Genomic DNA, 14,342 nt, shown 5'->3' on the forward strand with positions numbered 1-14,342 from the left:
TAATGTAAGACTAGTAAAACATACATAAAATCTCAGTAAGATATCAGAAAGGTCTAAGATCAGAACATGTGCAGAGAATCATTAAGGTTCCTTAATTGGCTACAGAAGTTCAACAAGGTTCAGATTGTTCAGTTTAGAGAAGCATTTATCTAGTGAAGCTTATATATGTTGACAATGTAGTTGACTTAACATTAATAATTCCAGGTTATCAGGGAAACAATTGGCTCAAGAAGTGAGGATAACATACAATATCAATGTCACGCCCCGATCTCAAGGAGCGTGACCGACGCTCAACCAAGATACCCTAGCCGAGAAATCCTGTACAATACCTTCCACCCATCATTAAAGATAAGATACATATATATCATTAATTAAACATCAAGAGGTCATGTGAATAATACTAGTTCACTTCTATTAGTTACGTCATTAACAAGTCCCAAAAATAGTACACTATATATTTGTGGTTAAAGTGGGACAGATAATACAATTACAACAAGTTTAGTTCAATTTCTAAAATAAGATACAACCCACACTATATGTAATTGAAACAAAAGAGTACTACGACAATACTGGCAACAAGATCCCGACTATATTTCAAAACACTATGTACATGGAACGAAGAGACACAGGACCCCAGAATGAAGTGGGGCTCACGAAGTCCGCTGAGGAGAGGTTGTGCTACTATCATTGACCAATACCACCTGCTATGGAACCACCTGCATCCATTAAAGATGCAGCGCCCCCGGCAAAAAGGACGTTAGTATATGTCAAATAGTACTAGTACAAAAACCAAATACCTATGCAAGGACATGGAAATACAACATGAAGATGATGAATCATGGTAACAATAAGAGGCTTAGTTAGTCGTTAAAGCCATAGCAAATGTATTAAGCGCTTTTGATAGCATTTATAAATTCATAAGTCGGGGATCCTCTACAACTACCTTTACACAAAGCGGTCATGTCGCCTCACCCCAACGTATGCGGGTGGAGGTGCAATCACAATACCAGAATCTCTACACAAAGAGGCCATGCCGCCTCACCCCAATGTATGCGGGTGGAGGTGTATTCATAATGCCACATCTTCGATTCCCAAAATAATATTAGTTTGTACAAAAGAGTTCCCTTTTTAAATCAACCATTTGGCACCTTTGGCCTTAGCAAGTGTAAGTTCACAAGGTCTCATCATATGAGAAATGAATGTTTAATCACATTGAGTTCATACAAATTCTTCCTCCCAAAAAGGGGTATAACATAATTAAGTCCAAAAATAGAGAATCATTAACACACGAAGGTTCTAACACGTTATGCCAATAGGGAATCAATTTTTCTAGTTTGAATACCCCACGTCAATAGCGTTTCAAGTTCGTTTACACATGACAGAATTTTACAAGAATTCGATAATTCCGATACTAGAAGAAGCGGTTAGACTTCATACCTTGAAAAAGCTTTTCGTAGTGCCATAATAATGTCCCAACACTCCTAACGATGCCAATATATAGAGGAGGAGAGAATTATAAGCACGATTTGAGGAATTCGCATGACAAGGGCTGTTACGATTATGACCTGACCTTTCCCCCAACTAATTTAAGAACAAAACCACCCAAGATGGTTCAACAACCTCCCCACAGTCTCTATTAGCTCATACATGTGATAAATCTTCTCTCATCACCCATAATCAACCCAAACCCGAAATTGACGAATTGGGGGAAGCAATTCTTACCTTTTTAAAGCCCTAGCAAGTTCCTTTTGATGGAATTCCATGGTTTGATAAAAGTAGAGTAGCGAAATCCTTAGTCCTCCCTCCCTCTCTCTAGAATAGCTCTCTCCTCTCTTTAAAATGTCAGGTCATCCCCCAAAAATGAACCCTTAGGCTAGATAAATGAAATTAGGGTCGGGTTATAAAATTGGAAAAATGAAGTCCCGACATAGATCTGCGGTCGCATATGCGACAGCATAACGCTTCTACGGTCCGCAAAATGGGCCGCATAACTATTCAACATCATGGACACAATTACATAGCTATTCAAATAATTTAGGATACTTCTTCTTTATCTCTTCCTCAGCTTCCCAGGTGGCCTCTTCAACTTGTTGGGTTTTCCATAACACTCTCACAGAGGGAATTTCTTTATTTCTCAACTTTCAAACTTGCCTATGAATAATGGCAAATGGAATTTTTTCATACGTCAGTTCTTCATTAACATCAATAGTCTCAACCGGAACAATAAGCGACGGATCTCCAATCACCTTCTTCAACATGGATACATGAACCACCGGGTGCACTAAAGACATCTCTGGAGGTAGTTCTAGCATGTAAGCCACGTGGACAATCCTCTGAATAATTATGTATGGTCCGACATACCTCAGACTCAATTTCCCTTTCTTACCCAACCGCATTACACCATTCATAGGGGAAACCTTCAAGAATACCCAATCATCTTCTTTGAACTCTAAATCCCTGCGACGCACATCCGAATAGGACCTTTGATGACTCTGAGGAGTTTTCAACCGTTCTCTAATGATCTTAACCTTCTCCATAGCTTGATGTACGAGCTCATGTCCTATTAATAATGCTTCCCCAATCTCGAACCATCCAATGGGAGATCTACATCTCCTACCATATAAAGCCTCGAACGGTGCCATCTGGATACTAGCATGATAATTGTTGTTGTAGGCAAATTCTATGAGCGGCAAATGATCATCCCAGATACCTTTGAAATCAAGAACACAAGCTCTTAACATATCCTCGAGCGTCTGAATAGTCTGCTCTGCCTGCCCGTCAGTCTGTGGGTGAAAGGTTGTACTAAGATTCACTCGAGTATCCAAACCTTGCTGAAACTTCTTCCAAAAATTAGCCGTGAACTGTGCCTCTCGATCTGAGATAATAGAAACAGGAGTGCCATGCAACCTGACTATTTCCTTGATATACAACTGAGCATACTGTTCCGCTGTGTCGGTAGCCTTAACAGGCAAGAAATGTGTTGATTTCGTTAGTCGATCCACAATCACCCAAATTGAGTCAAACTTGCAAGGAGTGCGAGGTAGTCCTACCACAAAGTACATATTGATCATCTCCCATTTCCACAACGGAATTTCTATGTTCTGTGCCAACCCACCCGGCCTTTGGTGTTCGGCCTTCACTTGCTGACAATTTGGACATCTTGCCATAAAGTACGCTACATTCCTCTTCATATCATTCCACCAGTAGACTTCCTTAATATCATGGTACATCTTTGTAGAACCCGGGTGTACGGAATACCTAGAAGTGTGAGCCTCAGTCATGATTCTTTCCCGGAGACCATCCACGTTTGGAACACATAGTCGCCCTTGGTACATTAGTGTACCATATTCCATACTAAGAGAAAATACCATGGTCTTATGTTTATGAATCCCCTCCTTCAATTGTACCAACGATGGATCGTTGTATTGCTTTTCCTTGACTTCCACAACAAGCGATGATTCGGCCCTATTTTGCACAATCACTCCTCGTTCACTAGAATCCGTAAGACGAACTCCCAAACTAGGTGATATGCTTCCAAGTGAGCCAAACTATCCATAGATTTCCGGCTAAGAGCATCCGCTACAACATTAGCCTTCCCCAGATGATACATAATATTGATGTTGTAATCCTTGAGTAACTCAAGCCACCTTCTCTGCCTCAGATTTAATTCCTTCTGTTTGAAAATATATTGAATACTCTTATGGTCCATGAATATATCCACATGGACCCTATATAAATAATGACACCAAATCTTTAACGCAAAGACCACCGCTGCAAGCTCTAAGTCATGTGTTGGATAATTCTTTTCATGATTCTTGAGTTGCCTAGAAGCATAGGCTATCACCTTGCCATGTTGCATTAATACACACCCAATTTCGATTCTTGAAGCATCACAATATACCACAAACACTTTTGTACCCTCTGGTAGGGTCAATACCGGTGTCGTAGTCAATCTTGATTTCACCTCATGGAAGCTTCTTACATAAGTATTTGACCATTGGAACTTAACCCCCTTTTGCATCAATTTAGTCAACGGAGAGGAAAAAGTAGAAAACCCCTCCACAAACTTCCTGTAATATCCAGCTAAGCCCAAAAAACTACGAATCTCTGTTGGAGTTGTAGGACTAGGCCAATTCTTCACAGCTGCAATCTTCTGTGGATCAAACTTAATTCCTTCTCTGGAGACGACATGCCCCAAGAATATAACATATTCAAGCCAAAATTCATATTTCAAAAACTTTACATACAATTTGTGTTGATATAGAGTCTGTAGAACTGCCCTGAGATGATCGGCATGGTCCTCTCGACTTCGTGAATATACCCGAATATCGTTAATAAACACTATCACGAATAAGTCAAGGAAAGGCTTGAACACTCGATTCATAAGATCCATGAAAGCTACTGGGGCATTTGTTAGCCCAAAAGACATTACCAGAAATTCAAAGTGCCCATACCGGGTCCTGAAAACTGTTTTCGGACTATCCTGCTCCCTGATCTTCAATTGGTGATACCTGGATCTTAAATCGATCTTGGAGAAGTACTTAGCACCTTGCAATTGGTCAACAAGTCATCTATCCTTGGTAGTGGGTATTTATTCTTGATCGTGACTTATTGAGCTGCCGATAGTCAATACACATTCTCAATTACCCATCTTTCTTCCTTACAAAAAGGACCGGTGCGCCCCAAGGCGACACACTCGGCAGGATGAAACCCTTTTCTAATAATTACTTCAGCTGCTCGTTCAGTTCCTTCAATTTTGTCAGTGCCATTCTGTAGGGTGGGATAGATATAGGCTGCGTGCCTGGCATCACATCAACCCCAAAATCAATCTCCCTATCTGGGAGGATCCCAGGGAGCTCATCCGGAAAGACCTCCGGAAATGCATTCACAATAGGCACATACTCAAGTGTGGGTGCCTCAGCATCGGTGTCCATAACTGTCACGCCACAACCTCAGGGAGTGCGACCGGCGCTTAACCGAGTGAACCCGGTCGAGCAAGCCTATTAGACCTTCCCTACCTGACTCATTCATAATCCAAAAAGGGAATGCATCACCATTTGTTAAATAAGGGAGAGATAAATTATATAAATAAATAAACGTTGCTAGTCCATTTTTCATTATATATATTATGCCATAGTTAAGTGTCCAAATATAACTTAGTCCAGTGACCACTCCGATACCCATACATGACCCACATAAACGTCTACAGAGCCTCTAAGGATACAAAAGACCAACATGACCATGCCGGCAACAAGGCCCCGGCTATACCTCAAAATGTGAAAACTTCTACAAAAGAAGGACTACATGACCCCAGGAGGAAATGGGGCTTACCAAGACTGTTGTGATGAGTGTGAGGGAGGGCACCACTATCTGTGATTAGCTTTATCTGCGATGAAATCATCTACACCCATTCAAAGATGTAGCGCCCCCGGCAAAAGGGACGTTAGTACTGTCGAATAGCACTAGTATGTAAGGCAAACACCAATCTTAGTAGAATGAACAGTGAAACAAGGAGAAGGCAGTCATAATAATCAATAAGTGCTTCACAGAAATACACAGAAACACCAAGTAAGGATCACATAGTTTCCGATTCAATCTTCCCATCTTTTTAGGTTAATAATCTTTAGTGCCAAATGCCACAACTCACAATGCCACCGTGACTTTACAGGAGTCCGGTCTCGGCCCGACCGGCTAAGCCATCTCAAGTGAGACATATCCATATTCACAATGTAAATCAATAATTCCAACACAAATTCCACCATATATATAGCATGCCGTCTGATCTCAGCCCGATCGGCTAAGCCATCTCACTTGAGACATAACCTCTTTCAATTGTTCACTCAATTCACATTTCTTTCCCATCTTTCGTTACATGGCACAAACAGTCTCATTTATTATGTAGTTCTTGGCACTTGGGAATATTTTACAATTCGAGTCTTTCCCTTTTTATCCGTTCAAATAACATCATCATTCATGTCGATAAGTATCATCACATAAGGCATTACACATATAAGGGAAGGAACTTGGAAAATCATAATAACGTTCTCAAGTAGCATGATGACATGGTAAACATCTAAAACAATTAGGGAGCATGAATCTTCCAACCCAACACACGAAGGCTAGTATGATCAAGTCGGAACTTACGCCAAATATTCGGACACCAGGACTTCGATTCTAGGAAGAAGAGAGTTAGCTAGACATACATACCTCAATTTCGCTTCTTTAGACTCTACAATTATCTGGAACCCTTAGCAACCTCAATCGATTTAAGCAATATACAAATTGAACCCAGAATTAGGAAAACGTTAATGGTTCTAACTCACTTTTTCCCCACACTCTTTATCACACATGCATGCAAGATAAAACACCCTCATACCCATGAAGTATCACGCTAGTACCCCATTATAGCTATGTTTGAAATTAAGAGCTGGGGTGATGAAGCCTTACCCTTTAGGGTGAAGAATTTTGGTGCTCTACTTGAATATTTCCAAGGCTTTGAGTGATGGTTGAAGATCAATTTGATGAAAAATTAGAAATATCAGAACCCTCTAGAACCCTCTCTCTCACTCTAGAAATATCAGAAATGAGCTTCAAAATAGACTAATGGGGTGTTTTAACGGAATGGGGGTCGGGTTTTAAGTTAAGAAAATGGGTGCCCTAACACAGGTCTGCGGTCGCATATGCGACCGCATAATGGTTATGTGATCCGCAAAGTGACCACAGAAAAAGCCCTCAGGGGCCTGAACTTTCGGCCCAGGTATGCGACCAGTATGCGGTCCGCATACTTGTTCTGCGGTTGCATAATGCACCACAGAACTCCTTCCACAAAAACCCAAGCAACCGATATGCGGTCCGCATATCGATTATGCGGTCGCATAATCGACCGCAAAACTGACATCAAATTGGCCAAACTTTCTGCTTCACTCTGCGGCCATTATGCGGTCCGTAGAGTGATTATGTGGCCGCATAATGGGCCGCAGAAATGCTTTCTTCTACGAAACATTTTCCTCTAAGTCCGTAGGGTACTATTTAGTCCAAAAAGTGCGAACCGCGGCGAGCTTGCGAGAATCTATCTTTGCACCATGAAACCCCGAGTTTTTGGTTAAAAATTTTACGGGTCCTTACATCCTTCCCCATGTAGGATCATTCGTCCTCGAATGAGGATCAAGGTTCACTTAACACAGTTTCAGTTATGCCACATACCATCAGCCCCAAATTTACCTAACTTCCTAATTTTTTGAAAATTTTGTCAGAGTTTCCTTTGTAATTAGGCCTCTCCACCTGTCAGAGAACCCTCGAAGCACACCTTAGCAACATATATAGATTTAAATGACACAACAGAATGCAAAATAACACTAACCGAAGCCTCATGGGGGACATATAGCTAGAAAGGAGTGTCTTTATATTAGCCAAAAAAATGATACAAATTTTTTTTGGGGGGGGGGGGGGGTGGGGCAACTTTATAGAGCTATTACATGGCTATTCAAATAAATGATGTTACTTCTCTTTCATTTCATTCTCGGCTTCCCAAGTAGCTTCTTCGACTTGCTGGTTTCGCCATAATACCTTTACAGATGCAATTTGTTTGTTCCTCAACTTTCGGACCTGTCTGTCAAGGATAGCAACCGGAATCTCTTCATATGAAAGTTCCTCACTAACCTCGATGGTTTCAACTGGCACAATAGCGGACGGATCTCCAACTACCTTCTTCAACATGGACATATGGAATACCGGGTGCACTAATGAAATATCAGGTGGTAGCTCAAGCTTGTACGCCACCTAACCTATTCTTTGAATGATTCTATACGGCCCGAAATACCTCGGACTTAATTTCCCTTTCTTTCCAAACCGCATGATCCCCTTCATGGGAGATACCTTCAAGAACACCCCAATCATCTTCCTTGAACTCTAAGTATCTGCAACGAACATCCGAATAGGATTTTTGTTGACTCTGAGCAGTTCTCAACCACTCTTTTATAATCTTAACCTTTTCCATATCCTGATGCACAAGGTCTGGTCCTATTAGTTCATCTTCTCCAACCTCGAACCACCCAATCGGCGATCTACATCTTCTACCATACAAGGCTTCAAACAGCGCCATCTGAATACTGGCATGGAAGCTGTTGTTATAAGCAAATTCTATGAGCGGCAAATGATCATCCCATCTACCCTTGAAGTCAAGCACACACGCACACAACATGTCCTCAAGCGTCTGAATAGTCCGCTCTGCTTACCCGTCAGTCTGAGGATGAAAAGTCGTGCTAAGATTTACCTGTGTACCCAAACCTTGCTGAAATTTCTTCCAAAAATTAACTGTGAATTGGGCCCCTCTATCGGAAATAATGGAAACTGGAGTGCCATGAAGCCTGACTATTTCCTTAATATACAATTAAGCATATTGTTCAACAGTGTCGGTGGATTTAACTGGTAAGAAGTGAGCTGATTTCGTGAGTCGATCCACGACCACCCAAATTGAGTCAAACTTACGCGGAGTGCACGGCAACCCTACCACAAAATCCATATTGATCATTTTCCATTTCCACATTGGAATTTCTATACTCTATGCTAACCCACCGGGCCTTTGATGCTCGGCCTTCACCTGTTGGTAGTTTGAACATTTTGCCACAAAGTCCGCCACACCCCTCTTCATGTCATTCTACCAGTATACTTCCTTGAGATCATGATACATTTTCGTAGAACCTGGGTGCACGGAATATCTAGAAGTATGAGCTTCTGCCATGATTCTTTCCCAAAAACCATCTACGTTTGGAACACATAACCGCCCTTGGTACCATAATGTACCGTCATCCATGCCAAGAGAAAAACTCGTAGTCTTATGTTTATAAATCCCTTCCTTCAACTGCACCAACACTAGATCATTGTATTGCTTCTCCTTGACCTCCGTCATAGGCGATGATTCTGCCCTATTTCGCACAATCACTCCCCCTTCACTAGAGTCCGTAAGACGAACTCCCAAACCAGCCAACTGGTGAACCTCTTGGGCCAAGGGCCTTTGATATGCCTCCAAGTGAGCCAAAATAGCCATATATTTCCGACTAAGAGCATCCGCCACCACATTAGCTTTCCCCGGATGATACAAAATGTCGATGTCATAATCTTTGAGAAATTCAAGCCACCTTCTCTAACTTAAGTTCAATTCCTTCTGCTTGAAAATGTATTGAAGACTCTTGTGTTCCGTGAATACATCTACATGGACTCCATACAAATAATGACGCCAAATTTGTAATGGAAAAACCACCGCCGCAAGCTCTAAATCATGAGTTGGATAGTTCTTTTCATGATTCTTAAGTTGCCTTGAAGCATATGCTATGACCTTACCATGTTACATTAATACACACCTAAGACCAATCCTTGAAGCATCGCAATACACCACAAACCCCTCAGTACCCTCTGGCAGGGTCAATACTGGTGTCGAAGTCAATATTGATTTCAATTCCTGAAAGCTCCTTTCACAAGCATCAGACCACTGGAACTTAACCACCTTCTGCGTCAATTTAGTCAATGGAGAGGCAAGAGTGGAGAACCCCTCCACGAACCTCCTATAATACCCGGCCAAACCCAAGAAACTGTGAATCTCTGTTGGAGTAGTAGGTCTAGGCCAAAACTTCGCCACCGCAATCTTTCGAGGATCAACCTTAATTCCTTCTCCGGAGATGACATGACCTAGGAATGTAACAGATTCAAGCCAAAATTCACATTTTGAAAACTTTGCATACAAGTGGTGGTGATGAAGAGTCTGCAGAATTGCCCTGAGGTGGTCGGTGTGATCCTCTCGACTTCGTGAATATACAAGGATGTCTTTAATGAATACAATCACAAAGGAGTCAAGAAACGGCCTGAAGATGCTATTCATAAGATCCATGAAAGCTGCCGGGGCATTTGTTAGCCCGAAAGACATTACCAAAAATTCAAAGTGCCCATACCGGGTTCTGAAAGCTGTTTTCGAAATATCCTGCTCCCTTACCTTCAATTGACCCGGACCGCAAATAAATTTTGGAGAAGAACTTAGCACCTTGTAATTGGTCAAATAAATCATCTATTCTAGGCAATGGGTATTTGTTTTTGATTGTGACTTTGTTGAGTTGCCGGTAATCAATACACATCTGCAGCGATCCATCTTTCTTTCTGACAAAGAGAACCGGTGCGCCCCAAGGCGACACACTCGGTCGGATGAAACTTTTCTCTAGCAAATCCCTTAGTTATTCCTTTAGCTCTTTTAATCCTGCCGACGCCATTCTATAAGGTGGAATGGATATAGGTTGCGTACCTGGCATCATATCAATCCCAAAATCAATCTCCCTGTCTGGAGGAATTCCAGGGAGCTCATCCGGAAAGACATCGGGGAAATCATTCACAATTGGTACAAATTCAAGGGTAGGCACCTCAGCAGTGGTGTCCGTAACTCGGACCAAATGATAAATATACCCCTTCCTGATCATCTTTGTGGCCTTAAGGTAAGAAATAAACCTACCTTTTGGCATAACATTATTCCCCTCCCACTCAACAATTGGTTCGTTAGGAAACTCAAGCCTCATAATTCTGGTTCGGCAGTCAAATTTGGCAAAACATGAATAGAGCCAGTCCATTCCCATTATTACATCAAAATCAATCATTCCTAGTTCAATAAGATCGGCCATGGTATCCCGACCATGCACCGTGACAACACAATCTCTATAAACTTGCACGGCTATAATAGACTCGCCAATTGGGGTAGACACAGAGAACGGCTCATGAAGCTGTTCCGGTTCTATCCCGAAGCTCGTAGCAACATAAGGAGTAACATAGGACAAAGAAGATCCGGGATCAATAAGGGCATACACATCATGAGATTGAACGATCAATATACCTGTGACGACATCTGGGGTAGCCTCCGCACTCTGTCGACCACTCTTAGCATAGAATCGAATGGGTCCCCTCGAACTCTGTGCACCACCCCTAGCTGTACCACGCCCTGCAGGTGCTGAAGAGCCTCGATCTAGAGGGTGTGTTGAAGATGTAGCAGCTGTACTGAGCTGTGCCCCTGCCTGCACCTTGACGGGATGCACGACACTCCCTCTGAATATGGCCTCTCATTCCGCATCCGTAACATACTGGCATGTCTAGGTAGTAGACTCCCGAATGTATCCTCCCACACTTAGGGCATGGGGGCCTGCACTACTGCTGGAATCTCCCTCCTGATCGTCCCGTATGGTGGGACCCCTGTTGCCCTGATCGGGCCTAAAGCAACTCCTCTGCTGCTGACCGTGCCCTAATGGCAGGGCACTAGCTGAAGACTGAGCATAAAACTAGGACGACCTTGATGATCCTCCCCGAAAAGCTGATCTCCCACCTCCGAATGAATCCCCAAGGTTGCCCGCTGATCGGGCCCTACTACTACCCTCTTGTTCCATCCTGAGCTTTAATTTTCGAGCCTCTGTAGCTTGGACAAGTGCCACCATCTTTCCATAGTTCACGTCAGAATTTAGAGCAGTTGTGGCAGCCTCGTTAATAACCAAAGGGCTAAGGCCCTGCACAAATCGACGCACTCTTGCCTCCATAGTCGGCATCATGTGAACAACATACTTCGACAGGCGCACAAACTCCATGTGATACTCCCACACATTCTTACTACCCTGTTTAAGGGTCTCAAACTCCACAGCACGGGCTGCCTTAGTCTCGGCAGGTAAGAATTGGTCTATGAAGGCATCCGGGAACTCACTCCATCTCGCCAGAGGGCTCCCCTCCTCACGGGAATCCTCCTACATCTCAAACTAGGAATATGCCACCCCTTTCAAACGATAGGAGGCCAACTCTTCTCCCTCCGTCTCAGTAGCACGCATAACTCAGGGAGTCTTATGCATATCATTAATGAAATCCTGAGGATCTGCCCCGGGATCAGTACCTATGAACACTGGAGGGTCTAACTGAAGGAACCTGTTTACCCTGGAACCGGAAGAATCTCCTTGCAAGCTAAATGAGGTGGGTGCAACATTTGACCTTTGAGCCTGGGAAGCTACTAACTGAGTCAACATCTGAATAGCTCCTCTAAGATCCCCATCGGAAATAGCAGGACCAGGAGTTGGGGCTGGAGGTGGAACATGTGTATCAGCGGGAGGGATTGTGGCATCCTCCGCGGGCGTAGGAACTGGGGTAGTCTGTTCTGGAGTAGATGAATCAGGCAGAGTGATAGTAGGGGGATTACCCTCACCCGCATTATCAAGTAAGGGATCAACAACCACTCCTGGTGTGGCATTGGCTTCTTGGCTAATTCTCGCTCTCTTCTTAGGTGCCATTTACTGAAAGTTAGAAAAATTTACGAGTTAGAGGAGAACAACCTCACATTCCGCTCTATCGCACGATATAAAACAACAATGGAGGGTATTATTCCTAAATGTCCAAGTAGCCCCCTAATTATAGATGTGGTCGACAACACACTGATAAGAAGGGCTCTACTAGACAAGGCTCGGAGACATCCTAGGATACTTTAAAACCTTAGGCTCTGATACCAAGTTTGTCATGCCCCAACCTCGGGGAGCGCGACCGACGCTCAACCGAGTGAACTCGGTCGAGCAAGCCTATTAGACCTTCCCTACCCGACTCATTCATAATCCAAAAAGGGAACGCATCACCATTTGTTAAACAGGGGAGAGATAAGTTATATAAATAAATAAACGTTGCTAGTCTATTTTTCATTATATACATTATGCCATAGTTAAGTTTCCAAAATATAACTTAGTCCAGTGATCACTCCGATACCCATACACGACCCACATAAACGTCTACGGAGCCTCTAAGGATACAAAAGACAAACATGACCATGCCGGCAACAAGGCCCCGGCTATACCTCAAAATTTTAAAACTTCTATAAAAGAAGGACTATATGACCCCAAGAGGAAATGGGGCTTACCAAGACTGTTGTGATGAGTGTGAGGGAGGGCACCGCTATCTGCGATTAGTACTATCTACGATGAAACCATCTACATCCATTCAAAGATGTAGCACACCCGGCAAAAGGTACGTTAGTACTGTCGAATAGCACTAGTATGTAAGGCAAACACCAATCTTAGTAGAATGAATAGTGAAACAAGGAGAAGGCAGTCATAATAATCAATAAGTGCTTCACATAAATACACAGAAACACCAAGTAAGGATCATATAGTTTCCGATTCAATCTTCCCATCTTTTTAGGTTAATAATCTTTAGTGCCAAATGCCACAACTCACAATGCCACCGTGATTTTACACGGAGTCCGGTCTCGGCCCGACCGGCTAAGCCATCTCAAGTGAGACATATCCATATCCACAATGTAAATCAATAATTCCAACACAAATGCCACCATGTGTACAGCATGGCATCCGATCTCGACCCGATCGGCTAAGCCATCTCACTTGAGACATAACCGCTTTCAATTGTTCACTCAATTCACATTTCTTTCCCATCTTTCGTTACATGGCACAAGCAGTCTCATTTATTAAGTAGTTCTTGGCACTTGGGAATATTTTACAATTCGAGTCTTTCCCTTTTTATCCGTTCAAATAACATCATCATTCATGTCGATAAGTATCACCACATAAGGCATTACACACATAAGGGAAGGAACTTGGAAAATCATAATAACGTTCTCAAGTAGCATGATGACATGGTAAACATCTAAAACAATTAGGGAACATGAATCTTCTAACCCAACACACTAAGTCAAACAATTCTAGTATGATCAAGTCAGAACTTACACCAATTATTCGGACACCCGGAGTTCGATTCTAGGAAGAAGAGATTAAGCCATACATACCTCAATTTCGCTTCTTTAGACTCTACAATTATCCGGAACCCTTAGCAACAACCTCAATCTATTTTAGCAATATACAAATTGAACCCAGCATTAGGAAAACGTTCATGGTTCTAACTCACTTTTTCCCTACACTCTTTATCACACATGCATGCAAGATAAACCACCCTCATACCCATGAAGTATCACCCTAGTACCCCATTATAGCTATGTTTGAAATTAAGAGCTGGGGTGATGAAGCCTTACCTTTTAGGGTGAAGAATTTTGGTGCTCTACTTGAATATTTCCAAGGCTTTGAGTGATGGTTGAAGATCAATTTGATGAAAAATCAGGCCCTCCCTCTAGAACCCTCTCTCTCACTCTAGAAATATCATAAATGAGCTTCAAAATTAACTAAAGGGGTGTTTTAACGGAATGGGGGTCGGGTTTTAAATTAAGAAAATGGGTGCCCCGACACAGGTCTGCGGTCTCATATGTGACCGCATAATGGTTATGTGGTCCGCAAAGTGACCGCAGAAATAGCCCTCAGGGGCTTGAGCTTTCGGCCCAGGTATGC

The 14,342-nt window shown here is 42.7% G+C and overlaps 2 protein-coding genes and 1 long non-coding RNA gene across 3 annotated transcripts; all 3 read right to left on the reverse strand.

The window, feature by feature from the left end:
* Positions 1-391: 391 nt before the first annotated feature.
* Positions 392-1,846, reverse strand: LOC117273436 (uncharacterized). The gene is made up of 2 exons (XR_011408123.1): positions 1,723-1,846; positions 392-716 (listed from the first exon to the last, which is right to left on the reverse strand). It is a non-coding gene; the product is annotated as an uncharacterized lncRNA (long non-coding RNA).
* A 295-nt stretch (positions 1,847-2,141) lies between these two features.
* On the reverse strand, positions 2,142-2,642 carry LOC138892445 (uncharacterized). The gene has a single exon (XM_070176161.1). The coding sequence runs from the start codon at positions 2,640-2,642 to the stop codon at positions 2,142-2,144; it is 501 nt and encodes a 166-aa protein (XP_070032262.1).
* Positions 2,643-3,478: 836 nt separating this feature from the next.
* Positions 3,479-4,934, reverse strand: LOC138892446 (uncharacterized). The gene is made up of 2 exons (XM_070176162.1): positions 4,729-4,934; positions 3,479-3,728 (listed from the first exon to the last, which is right to left on the reverse strand). Exons 1-2 carry the CDS (start codon positions 4,932-4,934, stop codon positions 3,479-3,481), a joined length of 456 nt encoding a protein of 151 aa, XP_070032263.1.
* Positions 4,935-14,342: the final 9,408 nt, after the last annotated feature.

The sequence above is a fragment of the Nicotiana tomentosiformis genome, chromosome 5 (assembly GCF_000390325.3).
Source record: "Nicotiana tomentosiformis chromosome 5, ASM39032v3, whole genome shotgun sequence".
NCBI classification, from domain to species: Eukaryota; Viridiplantae; Streptophyta; class Magnoliopsida; order Solanales; family Solanaceae; genus Nicotiana; species Nicotiana tomentosiformis.

Coding starts and splice junctions, on each gene's coding strand:
- LOC138892446 (XM_070176162.1), bottom strand. CDS start 4,934: ATGGACACCGATGCTGAGGCACCCACACTTGAGTATGTGCCTATTGTG. Junction 3,729..4,728: donor GAACTGAACGAGCAGCTGAA/GTAATTATTAGA, acceptor TTATTTATATAG/GGTCCATGTGGATATATTCA.
- LOC138892445 (XM_070176161.1), bottom strand. CDS start 2,642: ATGGCACCGTTCGAGGCTTTATATGGTAGGAGATGTAGATCTCCCATT.